Below are 22,198 nucleotides of genomic sequence, written 5' to 3'. Positions count from 1 at the left end.
AATCTGTGAATACATTTCTTACCAAGAATTTTTTCACCAATGTGTTTGTAAAGGTGTCTACTAACATATCCCACATTGGTTTCTATTGAACCACCCTAGAGGCATTTTTGACAGCTGCTGAAAGTTGGGTACCATACCAAGTGGCTATGGCAAAACTAGGGAGTCTATGGCCAAACTAGGGGTCAAACCCCTTGGGCTAAATTCGGCCATATATCCACTTGCCCAAATGTGCTGACCTCATTTTGTGATGATGGCTATGGCCGTTTTCAGCCCAAGGAGTGTTCTTCGTGCATAGCTAATGCTTGGAATGCATTCAGAATCATGTCACATGCTACTTGAAGCATAATGAACATTTTGCCTTATATAGGTTGTTGATGGTACCCCAACTTTCAGCAGCTGTCAAAAGGTCCCCTAGGGTGGTTGAATATAAAGCAATGTGGGATATGTTAGTAGACACCCTTCCAAACACATTGGTGAAGAAAATTCTTGATAAGGAATTTATTACCAGATTGTATTAATATCCCCTGACTAAATAACTCATCTTCTAGACCACCTAGACCCGACTTCACAAACAGAGACCCGATTGACACCTAAACAACAAGTTTGGACAGCCCCACCAATTAGTGTTACGGAAAATAGCAAGTGTCTACCCTAGGCCCAGAGGGAGACACAGAACTTAGATGCGGCTCACATGTTGCACGACTCCTCAACAAGCTGCCACCAGGGATGAGAGCTGAATTCTGCCGCACAATGCTCTGCGGCCCAGGAGCAACCAACACCCTGTTGGAGTTCTCTGAGTGGTTGAAGCATGAGTCCTAGCCATATAGCCTGTGCAAAGGCAAACACCTTGAAGACCTGCTTGAGGTGAACAGTGAGCAGTGAACAGTGAGCGAAAGACTGAAGACAGAAGATCTGCCTTCAGGACTATCAGGCAGGATGTGCAGACACTGAAGGCATCAGTGTCGTTCTGTGTCCCCAGCATGTCAACCAAAGCAATGTTACCAAATCAAAGGAGCCTTCACCTCAAGTCACCTGGGGCTGGGTGAGCAATCGTATCCTGTATCTAGCCTCACAACTAAATACAGACACTTGGCCAGACTGCCGTTTGAAAGGGTCAAACCCTTCATCCTGATTGGGGAAGACCACCCCACCTAATCACACCAACCAAACAAGTGAGGTTGGGGCCTCCAGGTGGGCCAGTAGCCATCTGCACAAGACTGGGCTGGACCCTGCAGGAAAGCAATCTCCAGCCAAGACAATGTAAGTTGACTATAACAGAGCCCCAGAACACAGAGCTCATGAGAAGGATGGAGAAACACTGGCAGGAGGCCACCAAGATACAACGCCACACTGCAGTGGCCAGTGAAGTCAAACTGTGCGTCTGTACCTGAAAGAGACAAGTCAAAGGCCAGAAAGCCCACCTCCTTTTAATGTCCTGTCAGTAGCAACTCAACCTGCACCTGAAATAAGCCCTGACCCCTCCCAGAGAAAGTTCATCCTTGAAAATGTAATGATTAGTCGCCAGAATCAAGATCCTTGGTGGTCTAAAACTTGAGTTATTGGTAAAATAACAGCAGGTTGGTGGTCACTTTGAAAAACAATGGCTGCCATGGTCACAGGACAAATCTAAATAGTACCACTGTATTCCTCATCTTTTAAAATGTATTATTAGTCGGCAGAATCAAGATCCTATGTGGTCTAAAACTTGAGTTCTTGTAAAATAACAGCAGGTGGCGGCCATTTTGAAAAACAATGGCTGCCATGGTCACAGGACAAATCTAAATAGTACCAATGTATCCCTCATCCTTGAAAATGTAGTCTTAGTCACCAGAATCAAGATCCTAGGTGGTGTAGAACTTGAGTTATTGTAAAATAACATCAGGTGGCGGCAATTTTGGAAAATGGCTGCCATGGTCACCACGAGACAAATCTGTGATGGCCCTATAGCCAAAAATGTTCCTTAAGGCATGCTCTAACTGTGTGCCAAATTAGAATACGTCCCATTATTCAAAAACTATAATTTTATTGTTTTAGGAACACTTTTGTCAACTCCGTCAGATACATGTCAACTCCGTCAGACACAAAACCTGACGGAGTTGACGTCTGACGGAGTTGACAAAATGTCATTTGTTTTCATCTTAACCCTCTGTAGTACAATGTAGCCATTTTGTTTTTGCTTCATTTGTTAGCTAAACCTAACCCTAAACTTTTATAATAAACATTATTTTGGAATTCTTAACAAAGATCATAATAATGTCCTGACGGAGTTGACATGTAAAAGCTGTGACCACCCTGATATCAACATTGTTTGTTTAAAATATCAAACAATTGAATGCTTTTCAGACCAGGTGCTCCACAGTTGCAACAAATACAAACGGGACTTGGAAAAGGAGTCTTCAGGCTAAATCTGTCGACAATATTTTCTGATTAATTTAAGACTTTTAAAAAACCTGACGGAGTTGACGGGAGACGTGGGACACACATTTGATATGAGATATCTAATGGAAAATATAAATTAAAATTATTGTGTATATTGTTTGCTATGTTGTTGACAATCTACTTTAATTTAGTATGTATATTTATGTGATTGTGACAGTATTAGACACTTTTTTAGCAGTTTGAAATTATGACCACTTGCTGGGGACAGGCTAAATACAGGCGTTTTTGGGTACAGTGCCTGCTTTTAACTAATTCAGATGGCATATGAAAACAATTATAATGAAATTAATGGCATAATAATACACAACTGTATTACATTTAACTTTGCAAGTGCTTTTATTTTTATTAAATTAATTTATTTTTAACAATAATAAGGCTCTTATGTGTGGGACATGTTTTTTCCACTTTTGTCCCTCATCTCAAGAATGAGTGATATATCTCATCTACATGCATGATTACTATCAGAATATAGAGCTTAAACCTTTTATTTTATAGGCTATACCCCCTTCACATACCTACCTATCAGATTATGTTCTGGTAGAACCGAGACCGGCCCTGTTGCCGTGACAGCAGGCGTGCGTTCCATTAGGTGCGTCAACCACCCTCCGCCCTCTGCTTCCCGTCACTGCCGAACCAATGATCTTTTGGACCGACTCACCGACCGCTCCGCCCCTCCCTATAACCCCTCTCAGCCCACCCCACCCCACCCCTCTACACTGTCTGTCTGGTCCGACTGGGATAACGCTGGGATACCGCTGGGATACCGCTGGGATACCGGGAGAGGGGGGGGGACATTACTTTGGGGACATTACTTACGGTCCACATCGCTGGTGTCCTGTTCGCTGGCCTCCTTGCTCTTGTAGAAAGGAAACTTTCGGGAAAAGAGGTTCTTTTTACGCTTGTCACTGAGTGACTGCTGAGAAGGAGGGAACACAGGTGGGGCAGGAGGGAAGGAGGTGGTGGGGGGGGGGGGGGGTAGGTGATAAGGAGGAGGAGGAGGAAGGTGAAGGAATCTTGATGAAGATAATAATGGAGAAGACGATGAAAAAAGAACCCTCGTACCGACCCCGAGTTAACGTCGCCCGCCGCCCCCCTCCCATCCAAGTCTGTGGCTAGTAGCCGAAATGTTTGTAGTGAACCAACAATTAACCACCTTTAACCCTGGTGTCCCTGACTTTCCAAAAGTTATAATTTTGTTTTTAATAAAAAAATACATGAATACATAAAATAGCTAATTTAGCAGATCTACCTGTATGTAGTGGCAAAGACTATGTGTTTTTGTATGTTATGATTTCACAAGCTATATAGTTGGGTGAAGTTGGGTTTCTATTTCTTCAAAAGCATTTTTTGCTCATTTCCCCACAGCCCTTTTGCAATGAAAGTTTGCATCGGGAACAGTTTTGCTTACTGACTAAAACTAAAGTGAAAAGTGAATTAAATTAAATAGATAAAATTGTCGCCCTGATGAAGACTTCTTGAGGTCAAAAGAAACATGTTGGCGTTTGCCTTGTTTTAACCACTTAAACCCTAGTTGACCGGATTTCCTCAGGGCTCTATAGTCTGTTATGGTGGGGAAAGCTTTTGCTGAAAATAGACAATATAATAGACAAGCTTGTTGATCTGCTATTTTCAGCGAAACCTGTTGTTTCCTCCATTTTACCGTTGAGTGCCCACTGCCCCGGCCCCCCGGGTCCTCAGTTTTTCTCTCATGTTTAATCCTGTTTGATCCAGGAGTACGTTTAACTATACTTTCAACCACGTGTTATCGCCATTTGTTAGCACTTGGTTGCATTGTTAATTCTCTCAGGTTAAATTATTTTTTTAAAGTTAATTAAACTTAATTTGAAAGTCATGAATGAATAAACTACTTTTCAATAGAAAAATTAAGTCACTCGTGACTAAACTTGTTGTAGGGATCGTCTTTAGGGGAAGCCTTTTGAAATTGAAATGTCCAATCCGCCACAGAGTCAGATGGGTCTAATAATCCTGTGGTTCTCAAACCCTTTACACAGGCCAGGGGTTGACACTAAGTTCTCAGACGCACTTCTGCCCATCAGGCAAGTACAGGTCATGTTCTACTTGCACATGGGTCATGTCCACTTGCCCGAAAAGTAAATTGCGATAGGTACAATTTTAATTGCCGTTCATTTAACACTTACACAAATTATGGGGCTTTGTGATATGGACAATACCTCAATATTTATGCCAAATATATCAACAGCTATAAATTCCACAGACATCTTGTGTTTTATAGCGAACTAAAGACAGATGCTATTCTAATGCTATGCTAATCAAACTCGTTTTATTTACTTGTCACGGGCAGTCGGGCAACTGCTAGTGTCATCCCCTGCACATGACCCCCCCTTAACCCCTGTAGTTTTAGAGCAACTGCATGGTGTTGACCACTTTGTCCGTCTACACCACATGTCTTCACCAGAAATTACCGATCGACAAGCACTGCAACGCATTGTGAGCAATGTTTTGGTGAATGTTCACCCCAGAATATGAACGCTGGGGTTCAACTGGTTAAGGAAATTTTGAATCAAGTAACTTATGCGTTGCACTGAAAAGCCAGAGAATGACCCCAGAAGTCTTTTCGAGTTAAATGATACTGTTAACAGTGACACGATACAAATGTAACCAAATTGACTTGCTTTCATTTGTGTACTGTCAGAGTTACAGTAATAAGGCTCTATAAATAAAATGTATTATTATCCTTGATTTTGAACCCCCCTCAAGGAACCCAGAGGGTCCCTGAATGCCACTTTGAGAGCCACTGGTCTAATCACCCGATGAATGGATTGCTCGATAGCCCCCCCAGGTGGACATATATGGATAAGACACCCATATATGGGTCAGCAGTGTGGAGCTATACATGCGGGATGGAAGACATTGCTTTATCTTCCATCTGAAATCAAGAAGCTACGCGGTGTCAGACGTCGGCCATCTTGTTAAAGAGGAGAGTTAGAAGAGTGGAGCTCAGTGACGGAGTGAGAGGAAGAAAAAGAGAAGGGGATGCTGGTGAATGGAGTCAAAGTGGTATTAATACAAGACAACTAGTTATGTTCATGCAGAGAGAGAGAGAGAGAGAGAGAGAGTCCGACTTAATGTCCGACATGATGTGAGAGTTCGACACATTACACTCAGAGTAGTCGTGCAGTTTTATCCCACGATATTCAAATTCTTTCGTCATACACTCCTCCCCGCTTCTGTTTCCTCTTTACGGTCGCGCAAATGTGTAAAAACAATCAAAGCATATCGTTGCTGTCTGGAAGAAACCAACTAACTTTGTTTTTTCATAAATCAATGCTATTGAACAAGCTTTATGTCTGTCTGTTACGTCTTTAGCGAAAGCCTCCTAACTCCATTGGATACTCCAATCCAATCCAGCCAACTCCACCAGTTTAGCCCTCTTGTTTTCCCCTCATAAATCAGTGCTATTGAACGACCTTTACTTACATGTGTTGGTTAAAAACATATTGAACCAAAGGAAAGTATTACAATTTGCGCTTCGACAAAAACCTCCCATCTCCACTTGAGATTTTGGAGTTAGGTGGTTTCTTCCAGACAGCAAAGATATAGCTTGCTGCTTATCAGAAATTCTGAAATGAAATGGATATTTTAAAATATATATTTTCGTGAACGGAAGCGGGTGACATCTTCCGTTCTCGTCTTTCGGGAGGTGTAGCTCCAGACTCTATATAGCATTCAGAGATTGTAGTTGTCTGGCTACACCAGACTTCACTCCAAGCAGAGTGCCGTAGCGTGAGAGAGGACAAGTGAGAGGAGAGGAGACGAGGGAAGGGGAGGAGGCGAGGAGACATAGGACTCGAAGCAGATGCTGGTGACGGGAGCAAAGACAGCCAGCCAGACAAACGGACAGATAAGACAGTCAGCCAAACTGACGGACAGATAGACAGTCAGCCAAACTGACGGACAGATAGACAGTCAGCCAGACAGACAGACAGTCAGTCAATGGCAAGCGTTGTTTTGTTTATTTTTTTCTCTGGTTGGGGTTTGTCCACGTCATGCACGTTGGTTTGAACTCGGCAATGGTGTCCGTGTTAGGAGGCTGGGGGTGGCGTGGGCATTGTTTGGTCAGGCATGTTAAAGACCAGCTGAAATGTTTATTATTATATATTCTTTTAGGAGCATAATCGTGACATATTTTAGCTCCCAACTATCGCATTGCCGACCGTGTAGTGTAGGCATCTTTTAACCCACGCCAGAAAGTAAAAAATAAATTAAAGAAACCTCTAAAAGGCAGTGCTGAATTAAGTTTGTTACTGCATTGGGATAGGCAAAGGGATAGGCCCTTGCCTCAAGATGTTTTTAGAATCATATGGCAGCGGTCCTCAAACATTTTAATCTCAAAGGCCTGGAATGTATGTAACCATTATGACCACGGATAAGCTCTGAAAAGTGTGATTTCTCTTTTCTTTCCCCATTTCAGCTGGTCTCTAAAGTTACAACGACACACCAGGTGTGTGTGTGTAGCCACGTCAAAACACACGTTGAAGAGAAACACACGTTATTAAAAATATATAAGACACACTAATCTGGGAGGGGAGCGAGGCTGAGGCAGTCAAAAGATCATCCACAACATGCTATTAACTAACTAGCTAGCTAGCTGCCATTATTGTCACTCTGGAACTATTAGTTGGATCAAACAGTGTGATTAGTACGTGTATAGTTTGTAGTAGCAGTGCAGCAGCTTCAGAAAATAACATTAACACAATACAGTCCACAGGAAATGGGTATTCTAGCACTGCATGCTATATAGGCCTACAGTATGTAGGGCTGGGCACGGTAGTGGATATGATAGGCCTACTGTATATAGATAGGGCTGGGCACGGTAGTGGATATGGACAAACTCAAATATCCATGTTGTGATGATCATATTGTGGCCATAATCGTTTTTTTATTGTAGTCCTAATTAAAAATATATATAAAGAAAAAAATATAAATGTTTTTTCAAGCTATATTATATTTATATATTGCATATTGGATATTGCATGCCGTTGTGAGTTTGTGGACTTTTTATATATATATTTTTATACTTTATGTCAAATAAAATAAATTAAGTGATTCAAGATATTTTAACAGTTCCATACTGCCATATCACGAGAGTATACTATTCAAATCCTACCTTAGTCACGACATATATCGATATAACAGAGATATTGCCCAGCCCTTATATGTGTAAATGGTCTTATTGGATGTGAATGTTATGATTTTGGGACCACTCACCCCTCTGTCTTTGGACTTGGCGTTGAACTTGACCGTCTTTAGTCTCGCTCTCTCCTTCTTCTCCACTCTGCCAGAAGGAAGACGACACGCACTTACAAACTGGTAACCCTTTTGTGTATGCACCCGTGTTAATGTCTATATATATATATATATATATATATATATATATACACATGTATATATATAATATATAATGTCGTATGGAGTTAGGGCTGACCTCGATTAGTCGAATAGTCGACTAATCGATCGGAACGGGTCTCAGTCGACTGACCACCTCTTAGTCGACTGAGCAAAAAAATTGTATATAAAAATGTGCATCTGGGCCCAGGCCGTAGCGTAACGGTCTGGGCACCGGACTGGTGATCCAGTCGCGGTGTGCCGCGGGTTCGACTCCCGGACCCGACACGGCCTTTACCGCATGTCATCCCCCCATCTCTCTCCCGTTTCCTGTCAGCCTACTATCTGTCCCTTAAAAAATCAATAAAAGGCGTAAGCCGCAAAAAATATCTTAAAAAAAAAAAAAATGTGCATCTGGAGTTCAAATGTGTTTATGTCCCCCACAGACCTAGTGGAATAATACAATATTTTTGTATATTTTTGTAAATATTGTATTTTTATATACAATTTTTTGGGGCTTAGTCGACTATTAGTCGACTAACAGCTAATTTATTCATCTATCAGTCGACTATACAAATCCTTAGTCGGGGACAGCCCTATATGGAGTTACGAGGTTTCTCCCCTACAGCAACGATATAAAACTACACCGTGTGCATGCATGCGTGCTTGTGTGTGTGTGTGTGTGTGTGCTCACCGTCTCTTGCTGGGGATGACCCCCACCTCCTCCAGCTCGCCCTGCGAGGTGACCTGCCTGGCCTGCCACCACTCATCGTCTGACGCATTCACCACATGCAGGATGTCACCGAACGCAAAGTTCAGGCCCTGGCTGGGCAGGCCCGAGTCCTTGGTCTTATCATAGTCAAACAGAGCTCTGTATGTGTGTGTGGTGGGGGGACAGAGAGAGAGAGAGAGAGAGAGAGAGAGAGAGAGAGAGAGGGAGAGACCAAAGAATGACTTCAGATACAAATCCACTGTGTACCTTTGTATCTTTGAATCTTTTGCATGCCCGTGTGAACACAACACATAACACAACATTGCATGATGCAGTCATCATAATGGCAGCCTGCTGCTGTGTGCAGCAGTTATCTGATCAGATCAGCCTATTCGTCGTACGGTGTCGTGCGTTTAAAGAATATCAGCTCTACAAGCTCACAACAAGTCGCAAGGCACAGGTTATAATAGTTAGCTAAAACTAACTAAAAAAACGAAAAGTAGAATTAAAAAAACATTTTAGTTAACTGAAACTAAATAAAAACTAAAAATAAATTAAAAACGATAACTAAACTGAAACTGTATTGTGTGTTCACAAAACTAACTAAAACTAACTGAAATTATAGAAAAAATACCCTTAGTTATAGTTTTTATCAATATTTATATGCATTTTGGAAATTCATAATATAAACCTTTTAAATTCATTTGATTAATTTCCTCATTTCTCCAACAAGTTTTACGGCTGTTTTCAGCACCGTACGGCAGCATGTAGCCACACTTTACATTGCTTGTTTACATTCTGCACTGCCTGAAACTAACTGCATGTTACTTGGAAAATCAAACCAGTCTTAAGTGAGTGGTACTGTACTGTACTGTACTGTACTGTACTGTACTGTACTGTACTGTACTGTACTGTACTGTACTGTACTGTACTGTACTGTACTGTACTGTACTGTACTGTACTGTACTGTACTGTAAGCCCTCCTCCCTGGCCTGTGTGTGTCTGTGTGTTAGGCTGTGCAACAGTGACACTTGGTGGTATTTTCGTGCTCGGACACTGCCAGGAAAAGTTGGAAGAAAGAGACAGTCCAATATGGGAGAGAGAAGTGCCTTGTGGAAAAGGATGATAGTAAAATATGCGGAGCACTTCGGAAGGGTATAGGCCTATTATATAAGGATCAGGCATTTGTGGAATGAGCAACACAGCTAAATGTGTGGGTAGCACACATTTGCCAAAATGGCAAGTGGTTGGTATTTATTCACCCTTGCCACAACAGCTTGGTTTGGTATGGAACAGTATCTCTCTCACGGGCAAGACAGAACTTCTCATCATTAAAGGCAATCTCAATGCAGTGAGATTCTGAAGCCAGTGGCGATCCCATATCTTCAGAATCTTGGACCTAACGCCATCCTCCAGGATGCCAACGCTCGCCCCGTAGAGCCAGGATCACAGAGTACCTCCAAAATGTAGGAGTGGAAATGCTGTGAGTCTAGACCTCAACCCAATTGAACACTTGTGGGATCAGCTTGGGCGTGCTGTACGAGTGCATGTGCTGTACATGCAACCAACAGAACCAAGTGTTGTTTTTTCCTTATTACCGTGGGAGAGTGCAATCATCCAATCCACTAAGCAACTCAAAGCAAGGGTTGGTATACCAACCATTTGCAATTTTGGCACATTTTTTGGGGGCGCTACCCACACGTTTAGCTGTGTTGCTCATTCCACGAATGCCCGATTCTTACAATCTATACAGACTATACCTCGTTGTACAGGTGACAACGATCAATGATTAAAATGATATAAAACACAATACCAAATGGTATCATCAAAGTGGAGAAATAAAGGACCAAAGTTAAGTTTCTGAACTTTTAGAGTTTATATTTTTAAATGGTATATCTTTTAGGTTTTATTACACAATACTTATTGATCTTTTTTAATCCTATACCTGACAAATAAACCAAAGTACGAAAAATAAACTAAAACTAAACTATAACTAAACTATAACTAAACTAAAACTAAACTAAAACTAAGCATTTCAACAAAATAAAAACAAAATAAAAACTAGCAAACCCGCTCTAAAAACTAACTAAAACTAACTGAATTAGAAAAAAACTAGTCAAAACTAACTAAAACTAAACTATAATGAAAAAACCAAAACTATTATAACCTCACCGCATTGTGAGCTTGCATGTCTGCTATTTTCGATACGCAACAACACCGACCGTCATACGGCGAAGCACACAGCTTTACACAGCTGCGGCTCGACTCCTCCTGATCAGCGCTGGCCGCGTCTTCTGGGTTCGCTCGGGTGTTGTGATGAACTACACTTGAGGGGTCCCGAGGTGATGGAATCTGAACCAAGCAAGACCCAATGGGCCCTATGCGCACACGTCATTTTGGAAAAGAACTTGGGCATTTTTCCTACTTCCGTCACAGGTGTTACCAATGATACTAATGAAGGCTCAGTTCCATTCTGGTCAGGGTTCTGCTATTGTGCATGTTGGCTCACTGGAAATACTCTGCTACAGTGGCTATCAATAGTGTCCTTGAGTGGGTTACAAATGGCCCCATACGGGTCTAACTCTGAGAGTGTACAAATTGCAAGTGACTACATCTGTCATTAAAAATATATAATGTTTTTGCGAATATCTTAGTTTTAAGGCTAACTGTTGTATAATTGCAATATTACACTAAAGGGTGTTCTTCTGCGCTGCCTTTCGGAACTCGCCCACATCTCATCTTTTTTTAGAATCGGGTCCTCGGGTCAACTTATTCAGTGCCACCTGGTGGACACCAGTTTTGGTCCTCGTTGCCACCGAAGCCCATTATAAATAAAATAAAGAAATTGTAATTATATTGTGCATGTAATGTGCATATCATCACCTGAACACCAAATTAGAGGAATTAGAGGAAAGTAAAAAAATATATATATTTTTAAATATTTTTGATACTGATACCAATATATATTTGGTATTGCAGCTCTGGCCCAAACACATGAACGTGCTGGTCCTTTGACTATCATTGTGCACATTCGTGATGACACGTGGATGCCGTTTCATACGTGAACGGCCGCTGTTTCATACGTGAACACATGCAATGATAGTCAACGGCCAGCGCGTTCATGTTATTGCGGGGCAATCCATCCCAGAATGCACTCTGTTCCTACCCGGGAAGGAGGAGTGAAATCGCCTCATGCGCTTTTGAACAACTTAATGCAAGTGGAGGGGAGGAGAAATCCGGTGCCGTCTCTATTCATATATACTCTAAGGTTAACCCATTCTGACCGGGCACCCATTTTGGTGTCGGCATCATGTTATGCTTTAGCTATTGAAAAATAGCAGATCTACAAGCTCATATCGCGCCACCGAGTGGCGCGATATGAGCTTGTAGGTCTGCTATTTTTGAAAAATCGAAGAACGACTGACATTTTTTAGAATCTGATCTCAGGTCAGAATCAGATCATCAGACCAGTGTGTGTGTCCGGCGGAAACCTCGTATGAATCTGATCTCAGGTCAGAATGGGTTCAACGTATTCATGCAGAGCATTACCTGACGTATAGCGACCTCTTCTGGCTGGTTCGGAGTGAGCCCGACCCGGAGCTGATGCTGCTGTTCATCATTTGTTCTCGAAGGTCATGGATCTTCGCCTCGAAACGGCCGTACTCTGTAACAGACAACAGCTGCATTCATATAACGACCATACTATGCATTCAGAAACCACCAGAATCTGTAAAGCAGTAGGTTGCCAAACCTTTTTTGTGTCAAGCACCGCCAAATTGCTGTGTTTTTAGCGCACAGACTCCTGTGGCTTTAAAGGGATTTTGACATTAAAAAAAAGGTTTTGGAATTGTTCTTGTTTTTTTTAGGTTTTCTAATCTCAATTGCACCCAAAAAACATGAACTTTTAACATTCAGTAGATTTTCTGTGATCTGGGGTTTTCTGGCTCAAACAGGTGCTCTGATTTGCCGGCAGTAAGTGACATCACTTACTGCAAATCCCATATATGTCAATGGGATTTGCCAGCAGATGTCACTGTTTCACTGTGTTGCCTGTTTTCATTGTAGCTCAAAAGGCCCAAAAAACCCCAAAGAAAACTTCAGACCACAGAAAATCCACTGAATGTTCAAAGTTCAGGTTTTTTGTGTGTAATTGAGGTCATAAAACCTAAAAGAAAAAAGAAAAAGAAAAATAAATGAAAATGAATGTCATAAAACCTTTAAACCTTATATTTAAAAAATAATGTGATACTACATCTCATTTCCGTGCATAAAGTGTGAACTATGACTGGTGGCCTTCTGTTGGCTTCAATGTGCTGTGTGATCTGTTTGTATATGTTTTCTGTATCCTGACTGCTGTGCACAAAACAAATTTCCGAAAGGACAAATATCTATCCATCTATCCATCATCTCATCAAAGTTGGTCTTGTGACTTGCATGTTGTCAATTACTTGCATGAGGGGGATAGGTGGTGGAGTTACACAATTTGAGGGTCCAATGGAGTTTTTGGTCCAATGGAGGTTTTGTCAGAAGCACCTTTTAATACTTTCCATTGGTTCAATATTTGTTTAACAAACACAACACACACACACGTACTGTAAAGGATGTTCAATAGAAAATACAAAAAGAAAATCTAAAACCTCAAGAATTGAGTTAGGTGTTTTTTTTCTTTCTTGCAAGTAAGTCAAGTCTCACAGCAGAGAAGTCTAGTAGTAGTACTGGCATAAGCTTACATATGTGAATATTAATGACTGAATATACTGTACGTACTCAACAAACGTCCCAGGTGAAACAAAAGGTTGAATACTCTAGTTGGTATTCACAGTAAAGGGAGTGTCTATCGACTGGAGCAGTTAGGAATGATGTCTCCGCATCTTCTTGAGGGACCTTGAATTAGGAAAGACCCCGACATCTGCCACATCTATCGATCCCCCAGATTAGTTTAGTCTTGGAAAAGAATGGACGGACGCAAACGCAAACGCAACGCAACGCAACACAACAAGCAGCTGCTGTGCGTCAGCAGCACAGACTTTCACTGCAGGTGGAATGAACCACTTAACCCATTCTGACCTGAGATCAGATTCATACGAAGGTTTCCGCCGGACACACACTGGTCTGATGAACCCATTCTGACCTGAGATCAGATTCTAAAGAAATGTCAGTCGTTCTTCGATTTTTCAAAAAATAGCAGACCTACAAGCTCGTATCGCGCCACTCGGTGGCGCGATATGAGCTTGTAGATCTGCTATTTTTAAATAGCTAAAGCATAACATGATGCTGACACCAAAATGGGTGCCTGGTCAGAATGGGTTAAGACTTCGAATATCTACAAACTCACAGCGCATTGTGTCGGTTTTAACCGAGTTAAATCCAATCTCAAATTAATTAACAAGCAATGAATACTATAACGTCTCTGTCGGGTGTAAACCTCATAGTGTCCAAAACTACAAGCTCACTTTGCATCTTTTTTTGGGGATGTTTTTTTTTTCTTCTTTTGTTTGCCTTCATTGATAAATCACAGGTAACGGGGAGAGAGAGAACACACAGCAAAAGGGCGGGATCAGGGATCGAACCCGCGACACGCTGTCAGGCTGCATCAGCAGCCTAGGTGTCCGGACCGCTATCCCAGCCGTCCGGGCCAATGGATCTCCTACTTTTGATGCTTCCGTGTGACGCTGTATGATGACAACGTAGGGCGTTATATACCAAAACACAAAAAAAGTTAGAACATGAAGATAAGAGGTTTCTGCCCGACAAGCCAATTTAAAAAATGAAAACGGAGTAGTCGATCACACCGTTTAAAAATAAACTAAAAAGGAAACTAAATTATAATTAAACCGAACAATATCCGACCCAAACACTCCACTCATGAGTCCCAGTTGGATCAGTTCAGAGAGTTTACAACAGCAGCACACCACACATCCTCACCCTTCAGTCCAGTTCCAAGCAGTATTCAATGTTATACTTAAGTAAAAGTATCAATACTGCAATGTAGAACTCAAGTAAAAGTCTGGAATTCAAAATCTACTTAAAGTACTTAGAAAGTACTCACTATGCAGAATGTCCCATTTCAAGTATTCAAATGTGCAAAAAATCTTTTGAAAATAGCAGACCTACAAGCTCACAATGTGTCGCAACGCATTGTGAGCTTGTATAGCTTGTATTTTCAAATGGCCTCAATGTAGGGCTGAAATGGGTAATGTATGCTTTGTAATAATAATCTAAGTAACTCTAAATACTTAAGAAAATACAAATACTCCAAAATTGTAGTCAAGTACAGTACTTAAGAAAATGTACTTAGTTACTTTCCACCACTGGTTCCTCCAAGTCCCTTAATATTAATAATAATAAAGCAGGTCCTGTACCTCAGGGCTTTTAATAGCCTGGCATGGAATTCAATCCCTGCCGGAACGCAAGACGCAGCGTGACTGTCAATGTCAAGGTCTCCAAACCAAATACAAAAATATATAATTCACCCGCCCCCAAAATCACAGTTACTGGAGTTCAAGTGAAAATAAATATTACTATTGTCGCTGTCTGGTGTCCAAAAAAAGTTCCTTTTTATTATATTTCAAAAAGTAAAGTGTACAACGAGTTGTGAGCTTGTAGGTCAGCTATACTCACTACTTTTGGGTGAAAGTTGTTGTATGATTCACTCACAAAATTATTATGATCCAATCGTAAATACCAGCAGGCAGCAGAGGATATTTTTAATCCGTCATGGGAGTATTCAACGACAATTTTGGAGGCTACAACACTCTCATTTTCGACTAACTCGCTAGGGAAGAAACACAGCATGACTGACACTTAGGGATGTATCCACCTCTTCGTTTATTACAGTCCTCATATTCACTCTGCCGCGAGGTAATCAGAGACGGCTCAGCATGTTGTGATGCATTGTGAGCTTGTACATCGGCTATATTCGCCCGTGATTAGGTGTAGAAGGGAAAAAAGAGAAAGAGGGGCAAGTAGAGACCCCTGTCGGATCCTGGTTAACGGCATATTGGATTTAAAAGTTGGATAAAACAAAAAATAAATGCTTAAAAAGTTAAAGCTATATATATTCTGATAGTAATCACTGCTATAGACGCATTTCCAGACTACATCACACGATTCACAGTGATAAGGACAAGTACAGGCATGCAGGTCGAGGCCAAAAGAAACCGACCACTCGTAAGATGCAATGTAAAATGGAATTTCTGTTTATTATATAGAGCTAGGAGAGACATGGAGACTCGTGTTACTGAACAAACACACCATAGCAATGATTACTATGAGAATGTAGAGCTATTTAACACTTATTTTAACTAAAATAAATCACTTATCCTACCTTTAAGTGGTTAAAAGATGGTGACAGCCGCTGAAAGTCAACCTAACAGGAACAAAAGAAAACTGTCCCACTGCTGGGAGTTGAGTCAAACCCAAAGAACATTATTTTTTGTCGTTTTACTATGACCGTAAACCAGGGTCATACAGTATGTGTAAAAACGTGTCAAGTCAAATACCTTGTACAGCACGTGCACATGTACTTTGATCAACACCAACAGGTTTTTGTTTGCGAGTAGCCACTCAAAATAAGCGATAAGTCATGGTGAGCTCCCATATCGCTTCTCATAAACTATTTAACAGCAGGCAGCTTCACAAAGCCAGACAATTATAGTGCTCTGAGGTGAGCCGTGACACTCATCCTGGGTGACCACATGGACATTATACTGTAAAGGGACATCGACTGATCCATGACACGTTTTTTGTGTCCCATGCTGAACCTGGAGAGTCCCAGACCTCTGAATAACAATGGTGTGGCTGCCATTTTGACAGAAGTGCAACATTTTAGAAAGAAGCGCACCACCTACGTAGACCATAGACTGTAAAAAATATGGACAAAGCGTTCCCCGGGTCTAACATGGACGTAAAATGAAGCCTGTTATTCCTGCACTGTAAGTCGCCATCTTTCTAGATCCGTTTGGGCCAAGTTGGCCATTGGCTGGCTCCGTTTGGGCCCAGCTGGCCATTGGCTGCCCAGACAACGAGGCGGGACTTCCCCCCTTCTTCTCCGTTGGTTTTTATTTTGACTCGAGTGGGTGGGGACTCCCGATCATAGACTGTAACGGTAGCCACGCCCCTCAGAACTTACGCGACTTTATGGTCATTTATTTTATAAATGGGACCATAATTTTCCAAAAAGAATTTATTCTAATTCCATTAGAAATGAGACTTTAAACTAGTGACTGGAAGCAGAAAGTATTCATGACCATGTTTATTAAGGTAATACAGTCTAGGTGAAGTTGGGCCCAAATACATGGACTTCTATGGGGCTATGGGTTTTTTTGGGTCCAGTGACAGCGCCACAACAGGCCATTATATGAACTTTCAGGAGTTTCAGGCTTCACAAAATATCTGTCTCACTGCCCCCCTGACGTAGACGCACTGCGGTGCGACTGCTTAGCTAACAACACTGCAGAGCTCAAGAACCTGATGTTAGATAGGAGAGTGTGGAGGGCAGCTATCCAGGAGTCCTGAGTTGGTGTTGGCTAGACCTCACTCTCACAGCTAACTTAGAAAACAAGTAAAAAAAAAAAGTAAATTACAAATGAAGCAAATGTAATTATATTTAACAACTTAATCCCTATTCAAAAGTTTTCTAAAATAGTTTTCTACAAGCGCAACACACTACAAGGCCGATCAATGTCAGATTTTTGGGCGAGTCCTACACCACCGAATACCGATGTTTTGGCTGATAGTTTAACAAAAAGTGCAAAGTTCTAGCAAATTAAGTAAATGTAAAATGGAAATAAAATAAACTTAATTTTATTGAACAACTCAAGCCCAATTCAAAAAATTTCAATTACTAATGTTGCTCGAGAAAGGGAAGTCTGGAAATCTCAGCTGGAACTGTTACCCCCCCCGCGACCCAATTCCGCATAAGCGGTTGAAGATGGATGGATGGATCCCTAACCTAAAATAGGGATGAAAGGTTGAAAGTCGTAAAACGACGACACTTTGGCTGCATAATAGCCAATATGGATGTCGTCATCATAAGCCACATAATGGTAAATATATCAGCCTAACTCTAACATATATCGAGTCGAATGCACAATGCGCCTGCATGTGGGAAAAACTGCACTGTCAAATGAAGATTTTCATCTCTCACTCTGCAGTCAGCATGTTTTAATGAAGCCGCAGTTCTCAAACTTGAATTGAAGACTGCTTACTAATTAGCGAATGGGTATAAATTTGGATGCAAAGTCTTTGATAACGCACATTACCATCTGCTTGAGATCCAAATGAAGATACTTCATTATGTAATCTGTTCTCCGTCACTGTCTCCAACCAATCTGAATCTCCAGTTACTGTACAACATTGCGGTCGGGTGGAAATCTTGTATCCCCCCCCCCCAAAAAAAAAAGTTGGAACCAATATGGAACGAAAACTTTAAAAGTACACTCTTGTATGATGACATAGGGAGTTAATTTGGCACATTTCAAGTGGATTACATTCATTCCTCTCAACTTCTGGAAGTGCTGCTGCTTCCCATTGAGTTTGAATGTAAGAAAACTAAATCAAAGCAAATCTATCTGTGTAGTTGGTCCGGTCCGCCTTCTGTTGGTTGGTACAGTCCCTGTCCCCTACACTCCCTATCCGCCTTCAAAACCGCCATGAAAGAGCACCTGTCTGCAGTTCACAACGGGACCTACTGTACGCTGTAGCTAAGTCTTCAAACTTAGCTATAACAATTTTGTAATTTACAAGCTACTACTACTGTCGTTGGTATAGACAACCTTCTTTGGTGGGTATAGTCCATGTTCAGCTGTCTCAAGACACTTTACATATAGAGCAAAGGACCCTACAATTATCCTATGATTAAACACTTGTTGACACTGGCAAGGAAACAAGAAACTACCTCTTTGATAGGAAGAAACCGTATGCAGAACCTGGCTCTATGTGGGCAGCCATCTTGACTCACTTGTGTTTGGGGGGGTTCTGTCAGACTCTACTAGTTGGTACAGTCCACCTGCTATTGGTTGGTACAGTCCACCTGTTATTGGTTGGTACAGTCCACTAGTAGGTCCACCTGTTCTTCTCCTCCCTCCAAACACACCATGTTTATCCTCTCCCCTCCCACCTCCCCTCTCCTCTCAATTATTCAACCAACTCATCCTCAATCCTATCTCTAATGTCCTCAAGACATTCACCAGGTAACCTGATGACTCGCCCACATACAGGTGAAACGAGTGAGGTTGTTAACACAAATCGGTGCTGGGATTCCTTCAAAATAAGAGTTCTGGGGTGTCGGAAAGACATGGCCGCTTTTACTCTGAAACCCATGACCCGGAAACAATCCGCAAAAAAAATGTTTGCTTTACATTGCAAGCTTACATTGCTATCGTTTTAATTTATACAATATATTATCCAAAAAGCGGAGACAGATGAGGAGCAGAAATGAAGTGCTAGTATATCGATCAGTTCAAAACCACGGAGAGCGCCCTGGATTAGGAGACGAGTCATTCTTTCTGACGCGCTAACAGCTAAGTCAACGGTAAGCTAACATGAGCCCAGAGCGTAGCATACGGTAGCCGAAAGGCGAACTGACAAATAAAAAATAAAGAATCTGAATATTCCTCTCTCGCCCGGTAAGGATGTGCTTGGACGTCTATAGACGTCGTATGCACCCCTCGGTTCGATTCCCTATGACGTTTCCACACGTCCGGACGGAATGTGTTAATGAGGTGTGGTCTCACCCTCAGGTCTACTAGTGAAGTTGTAATGTAATGAGTGAGGTTGTTAAAGGGACACTTCACCCTTTTTGCAAAAAAATATATGTTAATGACGTTTAGAAGCTTTAGAACACTTTCCTGGGGGTCTTTATGTGTGTAATATGTGGTTTTAGATATTTTAGATTGTAGCAGTGAGCCTGTTGGCTCTGATGTCATGGACACTGGGCTCACTTCCTTCCTGGACTACATGTTGTCTCAGTAAGACAGCTCTCCCCCTATCCACAAGGAGGAGCAGTGCACCAAAGAATTATGGGAATTGTAGTCCAGAAAGGTAGTGAGACCAGTGTCCATGACATCAGAGACAACAGGCTCACTGCTACAATCTAAAATATCTAAAACCACATATTACACACATAAAGACCCCCAGGAAAGTGATCTAAAGCTTCTAAACGTCATTAACATATATTTTTTTGCAAAAAGGGTGAAGTGTCCCTTTAACGAGGTGACAGGTGTGGCCTCACCCTCAGGTCTGTCATATACATTGAAAGGTAGACGCCATTTCCGGCTCTGGTCAAATGTGAAAAAGAAAAAGTGTGTTGGTGCCCATTGCAAAGTAATGAAAGCAAGGAGACGTGACTGGACGCCGGGGATGCGCCATATAACGGCGGACTTCCGCCCTCAGTTTTATACATGTCGCTCCAATGAATTTGCAGCAGCGAATGAGGCGTCTTACCTTTCTACGTCTATGAGTGAGGTTGGAATGCAACGAGTGAGGTTGTTAACGAGGTGACAGGTGTGGTCTCACCCTCATGGTCTGTAGTGGGGTTGTAATGTAACGAGTGAGGTTGTTAACGAGGTGTCAGGTGTGGCCTCACCCTCGGGTCTGTAGTGAGCCACTATGGTGACCGTCTGTCCGGCATTCTTCAGGGCGGCCGCCGCCTGCTCGTGCGTCGCACTGCGCAGGTCCACACCGTTTACCTGTAAACACACACACACGCACGCAGACGACACACGAACAGCTACGTTCAATTATGCCTCGTGAAAATGATTTCCTGTGAAAGTGAAAGGTGGGTATGTTATTTGTGTAACACTACTAGAGCACTCGATGTGGATGAATTAGGCTGTAGCTAATTTATTAATTAGGCTGACGGATGGATGCTTAATTCCATGAATCCCTTTGAAGCAGGTTCAATGTCAACTAGAGACCACGTCAATGACAGTGACGCAAACGCCACGCAACGCTCCTAGTGGAGACGAGCCGTGACACTCGTAAGGAACACCATGGAAATAAGCTCTCCAGGTTTATTATTGTGTTTTATCCTTTTAATATTGTTGGGCATAAACCTTGTAACTCCATATTTCAACTGTCGGGCAGAAACCCTTTTTTTTGTCCGTAAATGATTGCCCTACTTGATCATACTACAGCGTCACCAAAGTAGCAGAACTACAAGCTGTGTTTTCTTTGTTTTAGTTTTTTTCAAGTTTGTAGATCTGCTATTTTTGAATTTACATCCTGAAAAGTAATAGTTTTGGACATACATTTTGGAGGTTTCAACCCGACGGACTATATATTTGTTCGTACATTAATGCTCTACTTGGTCCATTCTAGTGTCACAGCGTCAGACGATGAACAGGCTCTCAGCAGGTCATGATGCAACACATTGTTGTGTGTGTGTGTGTGTGTGTGTGTGTGTGTGTGTGTGTGTACGTACTGACACCAGCCTGTCTCCTTTCCTCAGCTCTCCACACAGGTCGGCGGGTCCTCCTGCCAGGATGAAGGATATGAAGATGCCCTCTCCGTCCTCCCCGCCCACGATGTTGAAGCCCAATCCCGTCGCTCCTCTGTGGAGGACCACCTTCCTGGGCTCCCTATTGGACCACGGCACACACGCTGTCAGTTTATTGGCCAAGACAAACGATATGAAAAAGCCAAGACCTGTCGTGGCCTGGCGTTTCACACCCGTTATCTGTGTGACGTGCCTCTTTAGGAGTTGAGACCAGAAGAATGTTGTGGGTCACATAACCCATTCTGATCGGAGATCAGATTCTAAAAATGTCTTCTATGTCAGTCAGATTTTTCAAAAATAGCAGACCTACAAGCTCGCAGCTCGCCACTCGGTGGCGCGCTACGAGCTACTGAACATCAACAGTATCAGTCACATCTGCTACTGTTGATGTTCAACATCACCAGTAGCAGATGTGACTGCTACTGTTGCCGTTTTACAAGTTGAATCCTGAAAATTAACCTCGTCATAACAGACATGATGAGGTTTCCACCCGGCAGCAGAGACGATAATGTACTGTAGTGTAAACATTATGATTAGTTTTAGGCATTTCTGCCTTTATTGATAGAAGCGAAGACTGCCAGGAAAGAGGGAGAGACGAGAAGGGGAGAGACATGCAGCAAAGGTCGAACAGGACTCGAACACACGACGCGCTGTCATGCCAGAGCCTATACTCTATGACATAGAGTATAGGCTCTGGCATGACAGCGCGTAGCCTACCAGCATGTGCACTTAAGCCTCTCCAGCTGATCCAAAATGCAGCAGCTCGCTTGGTCTTCAACCAGCCAAAATTCTCACATGTCTCCCCCCTGCTCCGCTCCCTCCACTGGCTCCCGGTCGCTGCCCGCACAGAATACAAAACTCTGATGCTGGCATTCAAAGCAACCAAAGGTATGGCTCCCCCATATCTTACAAGTATGATTGAACCCTACAAACCCTCCCGCGCACTCAGATCAGCCAACGCAGGGAAGCTGGAAGTACCCTCACTAAAAACGCCGGGACAACGCTCCACACGTCCCAAACTCTTCTCCCTTCTGGCTCCAAAACTGTGGAATGCACTTCCCATTGCAGTCAGAACTGCAGCATCACTCCCAATCTTCCGCCGTAGCCTGAAAACCCACCTTTTCAGACTCCATCATGGCCCATAGCACTTACCCTACCCCCTTAGATAGCATTTATGTTGC

General features: G+C 42.4%; 1 protein-coding gene across 3 annotated transcripts in view; it reads right to left on the bottom strand.

Annotated features, from left to right (window-relative positions):
* Positions 1 to 22,198, bottom strand: part of dlg1b (discs large MAGUK scaffold protein 1b) — a gene marked incomplete at its 5' end in the record, with an annotated part of 78,054 nt that overhangs the window by 14,247 nt on the left and 41,609 nt on the right. The window contains 6 exons of one of the 3 annotated variants that reach the window (XM_083781563.1): positions 3,256 to 3,355; positions 7,690 to 7,756; positions 8,501 to 8,677; positions 12,068 to 12,182; positions 20,106 to 20,208; positions 20,943 to 21,099. In XM_083781563.1, coding sequence (XP_083637689.1) covers positions 3,256 to 3,355; positions 7,690 to 7,756; positions 8,501 to 8,677; positions 12,068 to 12,182; positions 20,106 to 20,208; positions 20,943 to 21,099 — 719 coding nt within the window. The remainder of the gene's footprint in view (positions 1 to 3,255; positions 3,356 to 7,689; positions 7,757 to 8,500; positions 8,678 to 12,067; positions 12,183 to 20,105; positions 20,209 to 20,942; positions 21,100 to 22,198) is intronic. The other 2 variants (XM_083781564.1, XM_083781565.1) reach the window with 2 other exon arrangements.

The sequence above is a fragment of the Protomyctophum parallelum genome (genome assembly GCF_964188405.1).
Source record: "Protomyctophum parallelum genome assembly, chromosome: 14".
Lineage (NCBI taxonomy): Eukaryota > Metazoa > Chordata > Actinopteri > Myctophiformes > Myctophidae > Protomyctophum > Protomyctophum parallelum.
Note: the sequence above shows the minus strand (reverse complement) of the source record. Positions and strands in the feature narration are given on the sequence as shown.